The sequence below is a fragment of the Balaenoptera acutorostrata genome, chromosome 12 (assembly GCF_949987535.1).
Source record: "Balaenoptera acutorostrata chromosome 12, mBalAcu1.1, whole genome shotgun sequence".
NCBI lineage: Eukaryota > Metazoa > Chordata > Mammalia > Artiodactyla > Balaenopteridae > Balaenoptera > Balaenoptera acutorostrata.
In genome coordinates, this window is record NC_080075.1 from 73,675,586 (window position 1) to 73,691,140 (window position 15,555).

The following is a 15,555-nucleotide window of genomic DNA, read 5'->3' on the forward strand; positions in this document are numbered from 1 at the left end:
TACACAGGTTCTGCCTCTGTATTTACATAATTTGTTCAGCTATCCTCGTACAGTATGACGTTTCTAAGATAATCATCAAATATATGTATTGTATTTAGCCTGATCAATGTAGGACTAGCCTGATCAATCTAGCCCTACATTGTTTACAACCGGCAGCTAGCTACAGTACTCATTAAGGAATACTGTCAATGCCAAGAAATAGTCAAGCCTACAAAATAAAGGTCGCTGACATTCACCAGCTGCTTGAATTTGTGTAGCACATATGGCTAAAATGAAGAATAAATGAATCTTGTAAAATCTACTAAGTGTTTTTTCTCACCACATAAAAGTTAACATATCTTAGATACGGAAATTCTATTAAACATGCTATTTCAAGTGTAAAAACTGGAGAAAAGTACTTTTAATGAAATAAGAACTAAAATGAAACTGCATTTACTTACGAAAGCGCTGCTCTAGCCAAATCATGTGGCATCAGGTCTTTATATCTGGGGAAAGAAAATAATTTAAACCAAAAGCCTAGAGCTTTAATAAAAAATGTTTTTCATTCTGTTTGAAATACCTAAAGAAATAATCTAACATATGCTGCTATAAATGCACTTAACATCATTCCAAATGAAGAAATAGTGTGACTTTGCTATTTGTCATCCTTAAAAATCTGGCAAGCCTTGACTCCTTTTGAGCTGGCTAAGAACGAACAAGAATCTTGCCCACTGTCTTATTGTTCAGCATGACACATGTTAAATATTTAACATTTAATATTTTATTTAATAAAATATTTTTATTTAAACCCCACCTTTTAAGTTCTCCTTTATCTTATTTTTAAAAAATTCATTATTTATTTTGTGATGTCTCAAGGGACATGAGCAATATATTAGGACTTCTAAGAAAATTTTGTTTTGAAGTAATTTGAGGTTTACAAAGAATTGGAAAGATAGAACAGAGTTCCTGTATACTCTTTACCCTGCTTCCTCTAAAGCTAATCTTACATAACCATGATGTACTTGTCAAAACTAAGAAATTAATATTGGCACAATACAATTCACTAAGCTACTAACTTTATCTCGACCTCACCAGTTTTTCCACTAATGCCCTTTTACTGGTCTGTTCCAGTAAAAGGGCATTATGCATTTTGTTGTCATGCTTCCTTAATCTATGCATTTTGTTGTCATGCTTCTATGCATTTTGTTGTCATGCTTCCTTAATCCCCTCCAATCAGTGACAGTTTCTCAGTCTTCCCTTATCTTTCTTGACCTTGACACTTGGAAGACGGGGGTTATGGATTTGAGGGAAGTGTATCACAGAGGTAAAGTGCCTTCCCATTGCTTCTTATCAGAGCATACGTGATAGCAACATGACTTATTACTGGTGATGTTAACTTGATCACTTGGTTAAAGTATGGTTTTCTTCACTATTTTTCCCTTTCTGAACTCAATTTGTTAGAAATGAGTCACTACTCTGGCCCTTACTCAAGGGGAGAAGAATTAAGCTCTACTTCCTAGTGGAAAAAGTAACAAAGAAATTACGGACATATGTTAAAATCATCACAGTAGTTAATAAATACTTGAGGGGAGAGAGTTGAGGCTATGCAGTTATCTTGTTTCTTCTTAACATTTCTCACTCACTAATTTTAGCATTCATTCATAGATCTTGGTTGCAGCAATTATTCCTGTGGTGTTCTAATGGTGATTTATTTATTTATTTATTTTCCTCATTCCTTCTGTATTTATTAACTGAAATTCTTCTTTAAGAAAGATTTGTCCTTTCTCTTTTATTATTTTTTAACATCTTTATTGAAGTATAATTGCTTTACAATGGTGTGTTAGTTTCTGTTTTATAACAAAGTGAATCAGTTATACATACACATATGTTCCCATATCTCTTCCCTCTTGCATCTCCCTCCCTCCCACCCTCCCCATCCCACTCCTCTAGGTGGTCACAAAGCACCGAGCTGATCTCCCTGTGCTATGCGGCTGCTTCCCAATAGCTATCTATTTTACATTTGGTAGTGTATATATGTCCATGACACTCTCTCACCCTGTCACATCTCACCCCTCCCCCTCCCCATATCCTCAAGTCCATTCTCTAGTAGGTCTGTGTCTTTATTCCCGTCTTGCCACTAGGTTCTTTTTTTTTTTTTTTTTTCAAACATCTTTATTGAAGTATAATTGCCTTACAATAGTGTGTTAGCATCTGCTTTATAACAAAGTGAATCTGTTATACATATACAATATGTTCCCATTTCTCTTCCCTCTTGCATCTCCCTCCCTCCCACCCTCCCCATCCCACCCCTCTAGGTGGTCACAAAGCACCGAGCTGATCTCCCTGTGCTATGCGGCTGCTTCCCACTAGCTATCTATTTTACATTTGGTAGTGTATATATGTCCATGACACTCTCTCACCCTGTCACATCTCACCCCTCCCCCTCCCCATATCCTCAAGTCCATTCTCTAGTAGGTCTGTGTCTTTATTCCCGTCTTGCCACTAGGTTCTTCATGGCCTTTTTTTTTTCCCCTTAGATTCCATATATGTGTTAGCATACTATATTTGTTTTTCTCTTTCTGACTTACTTCACTCTGTATGACAGACTCTAACTCCATCCACCTCATTACAAATACCTCCATTTCATTTCTTTTTATGGCTGAGAAATATTGCATTGTATTTATGTGCCACATCTTCTTTATCCATTCATCTGTCGATGGACATTTAGGTTGCTTCCATGTCCTGGCTATTGTAAATAGAGCTGCAATGAACATTTTGGTACATGACTCTTTTTGAACTATGGTTTTCTCAGGGTATATGCCCAGTAGTGGGATTGCTGAGTCGTATGGTAGTTCTATTTTTAGTTTTTTAAGGAACCTCCATACTGTTCTCCATAGTGGCTGTATCAATTTACATTCCCACCAACAGTGCAAGAGTGTTCCCTTTCCTCCACACCCTCTCCAGCATTTATTGTCTCTAGATTTTTTGATGATGGCCATTCTGACTGGTGTGAGATGATATCTCATTGTAGTTTTGATTTGCATTTCTCTAATGATTAATGATGTTGAGCATTCTTTCATGTGTCTGTTGGCCATCTGTATATCTTCTTTGGAGAAATGTCTATTTAGATCTTCTGCCCATTTTTGGATTGGGTTGTTCGTTTTTTTGTTATTGAGCTTCATGAGCTGCTTGTAAATCTTGGAGATTAATCCTTTGTCAGTTGCTTCATTTGCAAATATTTTCTCCCATTCTGAGGGTTGTCTTTTGGTCTTGTTTATGGTTTCCTTTGCTGTGCAAAAGCTTTTAAGTTTCATTAGGTCCCATTTGTTTATTTGTGTTCTTATTTCCATTTCTCTAGGAACTGGGTCAAAAAGAATCTTGCTGTGATTTATGTCATAGAGTGTTCTGCCTGTTTTCCTCTAAGAGTTTGATAGTGTCTGGCCTTACACTTAGGTTTTTAATCCATTTTGAGTTTATTTTTGTGTATGGTGTCAGGGAGTGTTCTAATTTCATACTTTTACATGTATCTGTCCAATTTTCCCAGCACCACTTATTGAAGAGGCTGTCTTTTCTCCACTGTATATGCTTGCCTCCTTTATCAAAGATAAGGTGACCATATGTGTGTGGGTTTATCTCTGGGCTTTCTATCCTGTTCCATTGATCTATATTTCTGTTTTTGTGCCAGTACCAAACTGTCTTGATTACTGTAGCTTTGTAATAAAGTCTGAAGTCAGGGAGCCTGATTCCTCCAGCTCCGTTTTTCGTTCTCAAGATTGCTTTGGCTATTCGGGGTCTTTTGTGTTTCCATACAACTTGTGAAATTTTTTGTTCTAGTTCTGTGAAAAATGCCAGTGGTAGTTTGATAGGGATTGCACTGAATCTGTAGATTGCTTTGGGTAGTAGAGTCATTTTCACAATGTTGATTCTTCCAATCCAAGAACATGGTATATCTCTCCATCTATTTGTATCATCTTTAATTTCTTTCATCAGTGTCTTATAATTTTCTGCATACAGGTCTTTTGTCTCCTTAGGTAGGTTTATTCCTAGATTTTTTATTCTTTTTGTTGCAATGGTAAACGGGAGTGTTTTCTTAATTTCACTTTCAGATTTTTCATCATTAGTGTATAGAAATGCAAGAGACTTCTGTGCATTAATTTTGTATCCTGCTACTTTACCAAATTCATTGATTAGCTCTAGGAGTTTTCTGGTAGCATCTTTAGGATTCTCTATGTATAGTATCATGTCATCTGCAAACAGTGACAGCTTTACTTCTTCTTTTCCAATTTGGATTCCTTTTATTTCTTTTTCTTCTCTGATTGCTGTGGCTAACACTTCCAAAACTATGTTGAATAATAGTGGTGAGAGTGGGCAACCTTGTCTTGTTCCTGATCTTAGTGGAAATGGTTTCAGTTTTTCACCATTGAGGACAATGTTGGCTGTGGGTTTGTCATATATGGCCTTTATTATGTTGAGGAAAGTTCCCTCTATGCCTACTTTCTGCAGGGCTTTTATCATAAATGGGTGTTGAATTTTGTCAAAAGCTTTCTCTGCATCTATTGAGATGATCATATGGTTTTTCTCCTTCAATTTGTTAATATGATGTATCACGTTGATTGATTTGTGTATATTGAAGAATCCTTGCATTCCTGGGATAAACCCCACTTGATCATGGTGTATGATCCTTTTAATGTGCTGTTGGATTCTGTTTGCTAGTATTTTGTTCAGGATTTTTGCATCTATGTTCATCAGTGATATTGGCCTGTAGTTTTCTTTCTTTGTGACATCTTTGTCTGGTTTTGGTATCAGGGTGATGGTGGCCTTGTAGAATGAGTTTGGGAGTGTTCCTCCCTCTGCAATATTATGGAAGAGTTTGAGAAGGATAGGTGTTAGCTCTTCTCTAAATGTTTGATAGAATTCGCCTGTGAAGCCATCTGGTCCTGGCCTTTTGTTTGTTGGAAGATTTTTAATCACAGTTTCAATTTCAGTGCTTGTGATTGGTCTGTTCATATTTTCTATTTCTTCCTGGTTCAGTCTCGGCAGGTTGTGCATTTCTGAGAATCTGTCCATTTCTTCCAGGTTGTCCATTTTATTGGCATAGAGTTGCTTGTAGTAATCTCTCATGATCGTTTGTATTTCTGCAGTGTCAGTGGTTACGTCTCCTTTTTCATTTCTAATTCTATTGATTTGAGTCTTCTCCCTTTTTCTCTTGATGAGTCTGGCTAATGGTTTATCAATTTTGTTTATCTTCTCAAAGAACCAGCTTTTAGTTTCATTGATTTTTGCTATTGTTTCCTTCATTTCTTTTTCATTTATTTCTGATCTGATCTTTATGATTTCTTTCCTTCTGCTAGCTTTGGGGTTTTTTTGTTCTTCTTTCTCTAATTGCTTCAGGTGCAAGGTTAGGTTGTTTATTCGAGATGTTTCCTGTTTCTTGAGGTAGGCTTGTATTGCTATAAACTTCCCTCTTAGCACTGCTTTTGCTGCGTCCCATAGGTTTTGGGTCGTCGTGTCTCCATTGTCATTTGTTTCTAGGTATTTTTTGATTTCCCCTTTGATTTCTTCAGTGATCACTTCGTTATTAAGTAGTGTATTGTGTAGCCTCCATGTGTTTGTATTTTTTACAGATCTTTTCCTGTAATTGATATCTAGTCTCATAGCATTGTGGTCGGGAAAGATACTTGATACGATTTCAATTTTCTTAAATTTACCAAGGCTTGATTGGTGACCCAAGATATGATCTATCCTGGAGAATGTTCCATGAGCACTTGAGAAAAATGTGTATTCTGTTGTTTTGGGGTGGAATGTCCTATAAATATCAATTAAGTCCATCTTGTTTAATGTATCATTTAAAGCTTGTGTTTCCTTATTTATTTTCATTTTGGATGATCTGTCCATTGGTGAAAGTGGGGTGTTAAAGTCCTCTACTATGATTGTGTTGCTGTCGATTTCCCCTTTTATGGCTGTTAGTATTTGCCTTATGTATTGAGGTGCTCCTATGTTGGGTGCATAAATATTTACAATTGTTATACCTTCCTCTTGGATCGATCCCTTGATCATTATATAGTGTCCTTCTTTGTCTCTTGTAATAGTCTTTATTTTAAAGTCTATTTTGTCTGATATGAGAATTGCTACTCCAGCTTTCTTTTGATTTCCATTTGCATGGAATATCTTTTTCCATCCCCTCACTTTCAGTCTGTATGTGTCCCTAGGTCTGAAGTGGGTCTCTTGTAGACAGCATATATACGGGTCTTGTTTTTGTATCCATCCAGCCAGTCTGTGTCGTTTGGTGGGAGCATGTAATCCATTTACATTTAAGGTAATTATCGATATGTATGTTCCTATTCCCATTTTCTTAAATGTTTTGGATTTGTTATTGTAGGTGTTTTCCTTCTCTTGTGTTTCTTGCCTAGAGAAGTTCCTTTAGCATTTGTTGTAAAGCTGGTTTGGTGGTGCTGAACTCTCTCAGCTTTTGCTTGTCTGTAAAGGTTTTAATTTCTCCATCAAATCTGAATGAGATCCTTGCTGGGTAGATTAATCTTGGTTGTAGGTTTTTCTCCTTCATCACTTTAAGTATATCCTGCCACTCCCTTCTGGCTTGCAGAGTTTCTGCTGAAAGATCAGCTGTTAACCTTATGGGGATTCCCTTGTGTGTTATTTGTTGTTTTTCCCTTGCTGCCTTTAATATGTTTTCCTTATATTTAATTTTTGACAGTTTGATTAATATGTGTCTTGGCGTGTTCCTCCTTGGATTTATCCTGTATGGGACTCTCTGTGCTTCCAGGACTTGATTAACTATTTCCTTTCCCATATTAGGGAAGTTTTCAACTATAATCTCTTCAAATATTTTCTCAGTCCCTTTCTTTTTCTCTTCTTCTTCTGGGACCCCTATAATTCGAATGTTGGTGCGTTTAATGTTGTCCCAGAGGTCTCTGAGACTGTCCTCAGTTCTTTTCATTCTTTTTTCTTTATCCTGCTCTGCAGTAGTTATTTCCACCATTTTATCTTCCAGGTCACTTATCCGTTCTTCTGCCTCAGTTATTCTGCTATTGATCCTGTCTAGAGTATTTTTAATTTCTTTTATTGTGTTTTTCATCGTTGCTTGGTTCCTCTTTAGTTCTTCTACGTTCTTGTTAAATGTTTCTTGCATTTTGTCTATTCTATTTCCAAGATTTTGGATCATCCTTACTATCATTTTTCTGAATTCTTTTTCAGGTAGACTACCTATTTCCTCTTCATTTGTTAGGTCTGGTATGTTTTGATCCTGCTCCTTCATCTGCTGTGTGTTTTTCTGTCATCTCATTTTGCTTATCTTACTGTGTTTGGGGTCTCCTTTTCACAGGCTGCAGGTTCGTAGTTCCCGTTGTTTTGGGTATCTGTCCCCAGTGGCTAAGGTTGGTTCAGTGGGTTGTGTAGGCTTCCTGGTGGAGGGAACTAGTGCCTGTGTTCTGGTGGATGAGGCTGGATCTTGTCTTTCTGGTGGGCACGTCCACGTCTGGTGGTGTATTTTGGGGTGTCTGTGGCCTTATTATGATTTTAGGCAGCCTCTCTGCTAATGGATAGGGCTGTGTTCCTGTCTTGCTAGTTGTTTGGCATAGGGTGTCCAGCACTGTAGCTTGCCGGTCGTTGAGTGAAGCTGGGTCTTGATGTTGAGATGGAGATCTCTGAGAGATTTTTGCCGTTTGGTATTACGTGGAGCTGGGAGGTCTCTTGTGGACCAGTGTCCTGAAGTTGGCTCTCCCACCTTAGAGGCACAGCCCTGATGCCTGGCTGGAGCACCAAGAGCCTTTCATCCACACGGCTGCCCACACGTGGCCCTCTTATCTCGCCAACCATCTGAAAGGCAGACACCAAAGACCAGCCTAGCCCGCGGCTCACACAAAGTTCAGAGGGAGGAGCTGGAGATGCAGCATCATCATGGCAAACATTAGGCCGAGAGATTGGAGGAAGGCGGAAGAATGGTTGAGGAGGGAGAAGCAACGTGTCACAAAACAGTGTGGTACGGGTTTGTGGCAAATCCAACCAGCCGGAGTTCCCTCTCTTTTATTTTTTATTCAATCATTTATTTATATCAGATTGAACTCATAGATATCTGATGTATTCTTTGGGTTATGGTATAATACCATCATAACTTATTAATTAAATTGTTCCAGGTTTTGTCATTGAAAGTTATTTTAGGTTGGTCCTCTTTTTTTTTTGGCAGAGCCGCATGGCTTGCAAGATCTTAGTTGCCTGACCAGGGATTGAACCCGGGCCCCTGGCAATGGAAGCACCAAGTCCTAACCACTGGACTGCCAGGGAATTCCCAGTCCTGTGTCCTATTGACATGCTCCATTTTTTTTAAGCACTTCTTTACTTTCTGGCACTCCGAAATGCTCCAGGTGCATCTTGTATTTTTTTTTTGGCCCAGACCTAGTCATTCTTCTAGGAAGCCTGGTTCCTTCTATTGAAGAATGGGTGTTTAGAAACCAAGATGTGGATGTGAACTCTGTGTGTCTATTTAAATTTAAAAAATAAATTCCCTTTAAGTCAAAGATTTAACCATTGGATTAAATAAGAATATTCATTCTTTAAATTCCTAAAAATTATAACCTAAAAAATCCAAATATGTTTTTATTTTTACTCTGAATCACAGAAGAATCATCAGTAGTTTTAAAAATCTTTCATAGGTAAAACCAGTTCCCTCAAATTTAGAGCAGAATAACTTGGGAAAAAGTTGTGTGTCAATTTTAAAATGTCTGAACCATAATTAGTTAGCATTTTACAATCTTTATTCTCATGCTCCTATACCCCTCTCTACCAGGATGCCTGATAGACTCCCAAATGTCACTGTTGGAGTACTTCTAGGAGTGCTTCCAAAGTGCTTTCTACCTCTAAGAAAAACCTGGTCTTTCAAATATCACTCAAGTTGAAAGCAAAGCTTCTTCAAATTAAACAGAAAAAGATCTTTTTCTACCTAGAAAATGATCTATTATTATAGAAGACTCATTTGTCACCTCAATCATAAGATTAATAATATGACTTAACTATTTGTCTTCTCTATAAATTCTTCCTTCTATATTATTTTTTGGTCACTTTTGTTCTATACATGAATATTGCCTTAAAATTTTTATTCTTTCTTCTCTATTAACTATATTTTCTTACATTACTCAACGCTCTTCTCTGTGTCACTAAATTACTCATGAACTTTATCTTCTTTCTCAATTAGGATCCTAAATTAAACTAAAACACAATAATAAAAGAGAACAAAAGGAATAAACCCTATGCTAATGTGCTGAATATCTCAAACTTCACGCAAATACCAATTATCAAAGCAAATGTTTAAATAATGTAAGTAAATAATATAGTTGAGCGTGTTTGTATTTTTTTTAACAGCTAGTAAAACAGTTGGAATCAAACTTCTACACAGTATACAAACAGCCCTTACAAAAAAATGGTCTTCCTAGCCAAGAACTTTCTTCTCTTGATGGAACTTTCTTTTCCTACCCTGTTACTGCTGAGCACAAGGAGGATCCCCTCTCATCACTTCTCTGCTGCTAAAGCTTCAGATTCTCACTCTTACTGCTGTTGTGTCAGTACAGGAAAGTTATAATACTATATTGAGAGAAGAGGGTGAATGAAGAAACTTCACCAGCATTCACTTATATAAGAAAATACTCTCTAGGTTCTAAACTATCGTTTAAAAATGAACGTTTGTGTATGTATGCATGCGCACACACACACAAGTCTGTATCTTCCACAAACGGTGGCATTATACACACTGCTCTGAACCTTGCTTTTTACACCTAACATATCTCCAAGATCTTCCCATATTAGTACAGAAAGGTCTCGTTATTTTTAGCAGATGCCTGACATTCCCTAGCAATGTTTTTAAGTCAGTAACTGCTAGTTCAAAATACGAACAATAAAACAATCTAAACAGAATAGAACCAATGTTTCATTTAGTTTGCACCTAGTTCCCAAAGTCCATCGTCAACTTTTGGACAGCCTGGGCCTCATTTGGGGACAAAAAAGGAGGAGAAAAGTCTAGGGAGAACAGCAGTTTGGTTCTGGGGAACCTGGGGGCTGGTCTAGGATCATTCTTTTTTTTTTTTTTTTTTTTTTTTTTTGGGTACCAAATTACTTTATTTGAAGGAATGATACTAAGGAAAGGACTTGTAGATGTTTTGGTACAACTTACAGAAAAGGTAAAGGTAACCCAAACATGCATGCACTGCCTTGGTGACCAGGGAAGTCACTCCCGTGGCTACGGGAAGCCAGCCTAAGGCTTAGCTTTCATTATCACTATTCCCTAGGGTGTGCTTGTCGAAGAGATAATGTGCCATGCCGGATTCGGGGGCCCCCATCGTGCGCAAGTTGGTTACGTGGTCACCCAATTCTTTAATGGATTTCACCTGCTCATTCAGGTAATGAGTCTCAATGAAGTCACACAAATGGGGGTCATTTTTCTCAGTGGCCAATTTGTGCAGTTCCAGTAGTGACTGATTCACACTTTTTTCCAAGTGTAGCGCACATTCCATTGCATTCAGCCCATTCTCCCAGTCATCACGGTCTGGTTTCTTGATATCCTGCAGGAAGATTCGGCCACCCCGCTGGTTCTGCAGCTTCATCAGTTTCTCAGCATGTTCCCTCTCCTCATGAGATTGGTGAAGAAAGTATTTGGCAAAGTTCTTCAATGCCACATCATCGCGATCGAAATAGTACGACATGGACAGGTAGACGTAGGAGGCGTAGAGCTCCAGGTTGATCTGACGATTGATGGCGGCCTCCGAGTCCTGGTGGTAGTTCTGGCGCACCTGCGAAGGGGACGCGGTCGTCATGGCGAGCGGCTGAGGTGAGGCGGTGGCTGCGCGGCGCTGTAACGGCGGCGGGGACTTTGGGGCGGTCGGAGGGCGTTGTCAGGTGGTGGCGAGGGCTGGCTCTGAGCAGCCTGCCGGAGGGGGGACGAGCGCCGGGTTCCGTCCAAGCACTGTTGAAGCAGGAAACCGCGGCAACTCTCCGCGAGGACTGTCTCTTTTTTTTTTTTAATAAATTTATTTATTTATTTATTTTTGGCTGTGTTGGGTCTTCGTTTCTGTGAGAGGGCTTTCTCTAGTTGCGGCGAGCGGGGGCCACTCTTCATCGCGGTGCGCGGGCCTCTCACTATCACAGCCTCTCTTGTTGCGGAGCACAGGCTACAGATGCGCAGGCTCAGTAGTTGTGGCTCACGGGCCCAGGTGCTCCGCGGCATGTGGGATCTTCCCAGAGCAGGGCTCGAACCCGTGTCCCCTGCATTGGCAGGCGGATTCTCAACCACTGCACTACCAGGGAAGCCCTAGGATCATTCTTTTTTTTTTTTTTTTAATTTATTTATTTACTTTGGGCTGTGTTGGGTCTTCATTTCTGTGCGAGGGTTTTCTCCAGTTGCAGAGAGCGGGGGCCACTCTTCATCGCGGTATGCGGGCCTGTCAGTGTCATGGCCTCTCCCGTTGTGGAGCACAGGCTACAGACGCGCAGGCTCAGTAGCTGTAGCTCACGGGCTTAGTTGCTCACGGGCTTAGTTGCTCCGCAGCATGTGGGATCTTCCCAGACCACGGCTCGAACCCGTGTCCCCTGCATTGGCAGGCAGATTCTTAACCACTGCGCCACCAGGGAAGCCCCCTCGGATCATTCTTATTCCATATATTTTGGGTTGTGCTGTACCAGGGTTTGGACCAGTCCATCAACTCCAATTCTGATAATTTCCAGGAAACCAAAGCCACAGATTAAAGGCCCTTCAGAATGCCCATGGGCCCACATTCTCCATATTCAAACTTCTGAAGAGGCACAGAAACAACGTACAGTACTTATCTTCAGATGAGGAAAGGATATCTCTGTTAGAAGCAAACTATCTGGTCCCACACTAGGTTTTTAAAATATGACTGGTTCAATCTATCACTACATGAGGCTTACTCAGGAGAAAGGATAAAAAACAAATTTTGTCACATTATTTCACCACTGGCTTGACTTATTCTGTATTAATTTCATGAAAATGTTTTTCATATATTAGTCCACTAGCAATAGTATTACCTACTGGGTTACACTGACAAATATCCCTTTTGAAAGTGCCTTAAAAAAAGGAATAAATAAAGTACATGGGGTGGTGGATGTGTTAATTAACTCGACTGTGGTAATCATGTCACAATGTATATACATATATATATATATATAAAATCATCACATTGAATACCTTAAAAAAAATCACTGTGTACAACCTAAACATATACAGTTTTTATTTGTTAACCACACCTCAATACAGCTGGAGAGAAAAAAGAAAAAGACAGAAAGAAAGAACATGTAACAAAATCATTTCATACTTACGAAGTGCCTGACAGCAAAAATGGAGTGCGGACACCATCCACCACCACAATGTTCCTTATGTTGGGTTTGGCTAAGGTTTGCTTCGATTTCGTCTGGACGTCTTTCAGAGAAAGTTCAAAGAACAATTAACTAAAATATATGAAGTCAGGGATTTCCCTGGCAGTCCAGTGGTTAAGACTTCACCTTCCAATGCAGGGGGTGCAGGTTTGATCCCTGGTCAGGGAGCTACGATCCCACATGACTCGGGGACAAAAATAAACCAAAAACATAAAACAGAAGCAGTATTGTAACAAATTCGATAAACACTTTAAAAATGGTCCACATCAAAAAAATCTTAAAAAAATAAAATAAAATATACTAAGTCAAATGACTTTTTACATTTTTAAAGACAGACATTCTAAGAGGAATTATATCATTCAATGCCAAGTTGCATTTGTCATTTACCAAACCACTTCAACTAAAAAAAAAAAAAAAAAAAAAAAGGATTAAGAAATTAACTAGCATTTACAAATTTCCAAAAAATACTTAAGGTAAATACAGAGATTATACCTAATGATAAGGTTGTTTATGCCATTAACAAATTGTTTTTTGTTTTTTTTTAATCAAATGTTTGACAATCTATTCCACTGAAAGCAACCAATTAAGTCTGCCCTTAATATTAGAAGTTACAATGACTGATATCGTTTAGTCTTCATACAGCTTAATATTCTTGCTTTTCTATGTAGAAATAAAGGCATTTGGTTAGTGACTACTGCCATTCTACAAAAACCCAGCATGCTTCCTGAATTCTGGCTCAATTTGTCTAGTTATTTTCTAACATCAAAAGAGCAACCTTGGGGCTTCCCTGGTGGTGCAGTGGTTAGGAATCCGCCTGCTAATGCAGGGGACATGGGTTCAAGCCCTGGTCCGGGAAGATCCCACATGCTGCGAAGCAACTAAGCCCGTGCGCCACAACTACTGAGCCCGTGCGCCTACAGCCCACGAGCCACAATTACTGAAGCCCGTGCTCTGCAATAAGAGAAGCCACCACAATGAGAAGCCCATGCACCGCAACGAAGAGAAGCCCCCACTCACCGCAACTAGAGAAAGCCCGTGCACAGCAACAAAGACCCAACGCAGCCAAAAATAAACATATAAAATAAATTTTTAAAAAAGAGAGCAACCTTTCTCTAATGTTTTAATTAAAAAATAAAACATGAACATATCCTGGTGGTTAAAAGAAAAATAAACATAACTAAAATATGGAGAGTAAAACTAAAGTTCCCTCTTTATGTCCTCTGCTGCCATGTAATTTCCTTCCCAGAGGTAGATACTGCTAATTTGGTGTATATACTTTACCATTTTTTTTCTTTTTATGCATGTACATACACACACTTGTGTATTATGTTTACTTTGCTGACTTAACAATATAGCTGGAAGATCTCTGTGTTTGTGTATCTACATGTGTCTCATTCTTTTCTTATTGCTGTTAATGTTGAAATTCATCTCCTGTCATCACTCCTTCATTACCAGAGATAGAGAAAAATCCTAAAGAATTGGGAATAAAATTTTAACAATCACCTTACCACACCCACTTATGTCATAGAGAGCTATTTATGATAAATATCTACAACCAACTTTAAGAAAATAGTAGTGAAAGCTAAGACTCATGATAAAATGGGGTACAAAGATTCTCCTCGCAGCTCTAACTGGTTGGTGAAGGAGATAAAGGCACGTGGAGATTATCAAGGAGACTGTAGCAAAAACAAGCATGTGGTGCTAACGGCTAAAATAAAGGCAGTATCATTGTGAATGGAAAGGAAGGGACCAATACAAGAGATTTTATAAAGGAAGACTATGTATTTTGGTGACCAATCAGATATGGAAAGAAAGGAAAACAGGATTATAAAGGAAGCTTAGAGACTAAGAAAACCTAGCTATTCTACAGAGAGTAAGAACTGGTTTTGGAAGAAAAGTGACCTCAATTTTAAACATGCTAACTTTGAGGTGATGGAGAGACACCCAGGTGGATATGTCCATTTGACAGAGAGCTAGAAATGCAAAACTAAAGCTCCAAAGAGAAGTGAGGTGCAGCTGGGAGAGCCATGATATATATGCATTTTAGAATACAGAAGAGGCAGATGCCCCCTTGGTCTTGCCTGCCACTCCCTTACGTTGTACTCAATAAATCTCGCTTTCTACCCTCACTCTGGCTTGGTAAATTCTTTTACCACCCATATTGCCAGCCCCATCGCCGCACTCTGTGGCATTTTGATGGCCCGTACAGGGACCAGACCGCTCTCTCCTCTCTCTGCCTTTTCTGATCCGTCTTCCAACAGGTAGCGATCGGCCTACTGACTCGGGGCAAATGGCCACGTCTACTCCTTGGTGGGACCCAAAGGCCTCCAGGATGAGACTCCAACTTGCTGTTGTCCTAAGGGGTACATTCTGGAAATGGTCTTTTCTCCTCTTCAACACTGCCGATGGTCTGAGGTCCCTGGAGACTCGGGGATTGCGCATCCTGGCCAAGGCAACTCTTCAGCGGACCTAAAACCCAGTCCCATACCGACCAACCGTCCCTGCCTAATCGGGTGGCAGTGTCCTTTGGCCCTAGCCTTGGTACTCCTCACTTCCAACGCCTGGTGCAGTCGGCAGCAGTGGCTTGGCGAATCCAGGCATGCTGTGAGATTCCCCTTCTCTTTCCATCCTCCCTTGAGGACCGTCCATCCTGATCCACCAACATTTCTAGGTACTTCAAGTGAGTCACTACAAAAACGATTTCATTCCATCAAGCCACAAATGGTGACAAGACAAGGACTCCAACCTCTAGAATCAATATAGTTGACTACTCTTGAACAGGCCTCCCCAAATTTCTATTCACACACTATCCCACAGCCCCATGGCCGATCAGCAAAGCCAACCGGGACCCCACATCGCCCCTTCTCAGCAGAAGTAGCATGAGATGATATTGTCACCCAGATGTCAGTGATTTGACTTTGCTGATCTGTTAGGGGGAAATGTGGAGCTTAACAACAGAACAGCCATCTTGGGCTGGGGAGGTCCTTTCAAGATAAGACAATCACACCCTCCCCCAACGGAAATTACCAACGGTCGCAAGCAGTTGGTATACCAGGAAGATTGAGCTATGACACACGCAGCCCTAACCACCATATGGGTAGAACATTAACCCAAGGGTGACCAAAAGGGACCAAAAAGAAGCCCAGTTTCTCTTCCCCCAGGGAAGACCCCCTCTTGGTCTCG

General features: G+C 39.8%; 2 protein-coding genes across 3 annotated transcripts in view; both read right to left on the minus strand.

Annotated features, from left to right (window-relative positions):
* The window catches only part of HADHB (hydroxyacyl-CoA dehydrogenase trifunctional multienzyme complex subunit beta), a 45,481-nt gene that overhangs the window by 18,618 nt on the left and 11,308 nt on the right, over positions 1 to 15,555 (minus strand). For both annotated transcript variants that reach the window (XM_007191276.3, XM_007191275.3), the window contains 2 exons: positions 12,316 to 12,415; positions 441 to 485 (listed from right to left, as the gene is read on the minus strand). In XM_007191276.3, the coding sequence (XP_007191338.2) occupies positions 441 to 485; positions 12,316 to 12,415 (145 nt within the window). The remainder of the gene's footprint in view (positions 1 to 440; positions 486 to 12,315; positions 12,416 to 15,555) is intronic.
* On the minus strand, positions 10,069 to 10,985 carry LOC103002886 (ferritin heavy chain). The gene has a single exon (XM_028163844.2). The coding sequence runs from the start codon at positions 10,794 to 10,796 to the stop codon at positions 10,245 to 10,247; it is 552 nt and encodes a 183-aa protein (XP_028019645.2). The 5' UTR covers positions 10,797 to 10,985; the 3' UTR covers positions 10,069 to 10,244.

What these genes read in the sequence shown, in the direction of transcription:
- LOC103002886 (XM_028163844.2), bottom strand. Translation starts at nt 10,796, where the DNA reads ATGACGACCGCGTCCCCTTCGCAGGTGCGCCAGAACTACCACCAGGAC.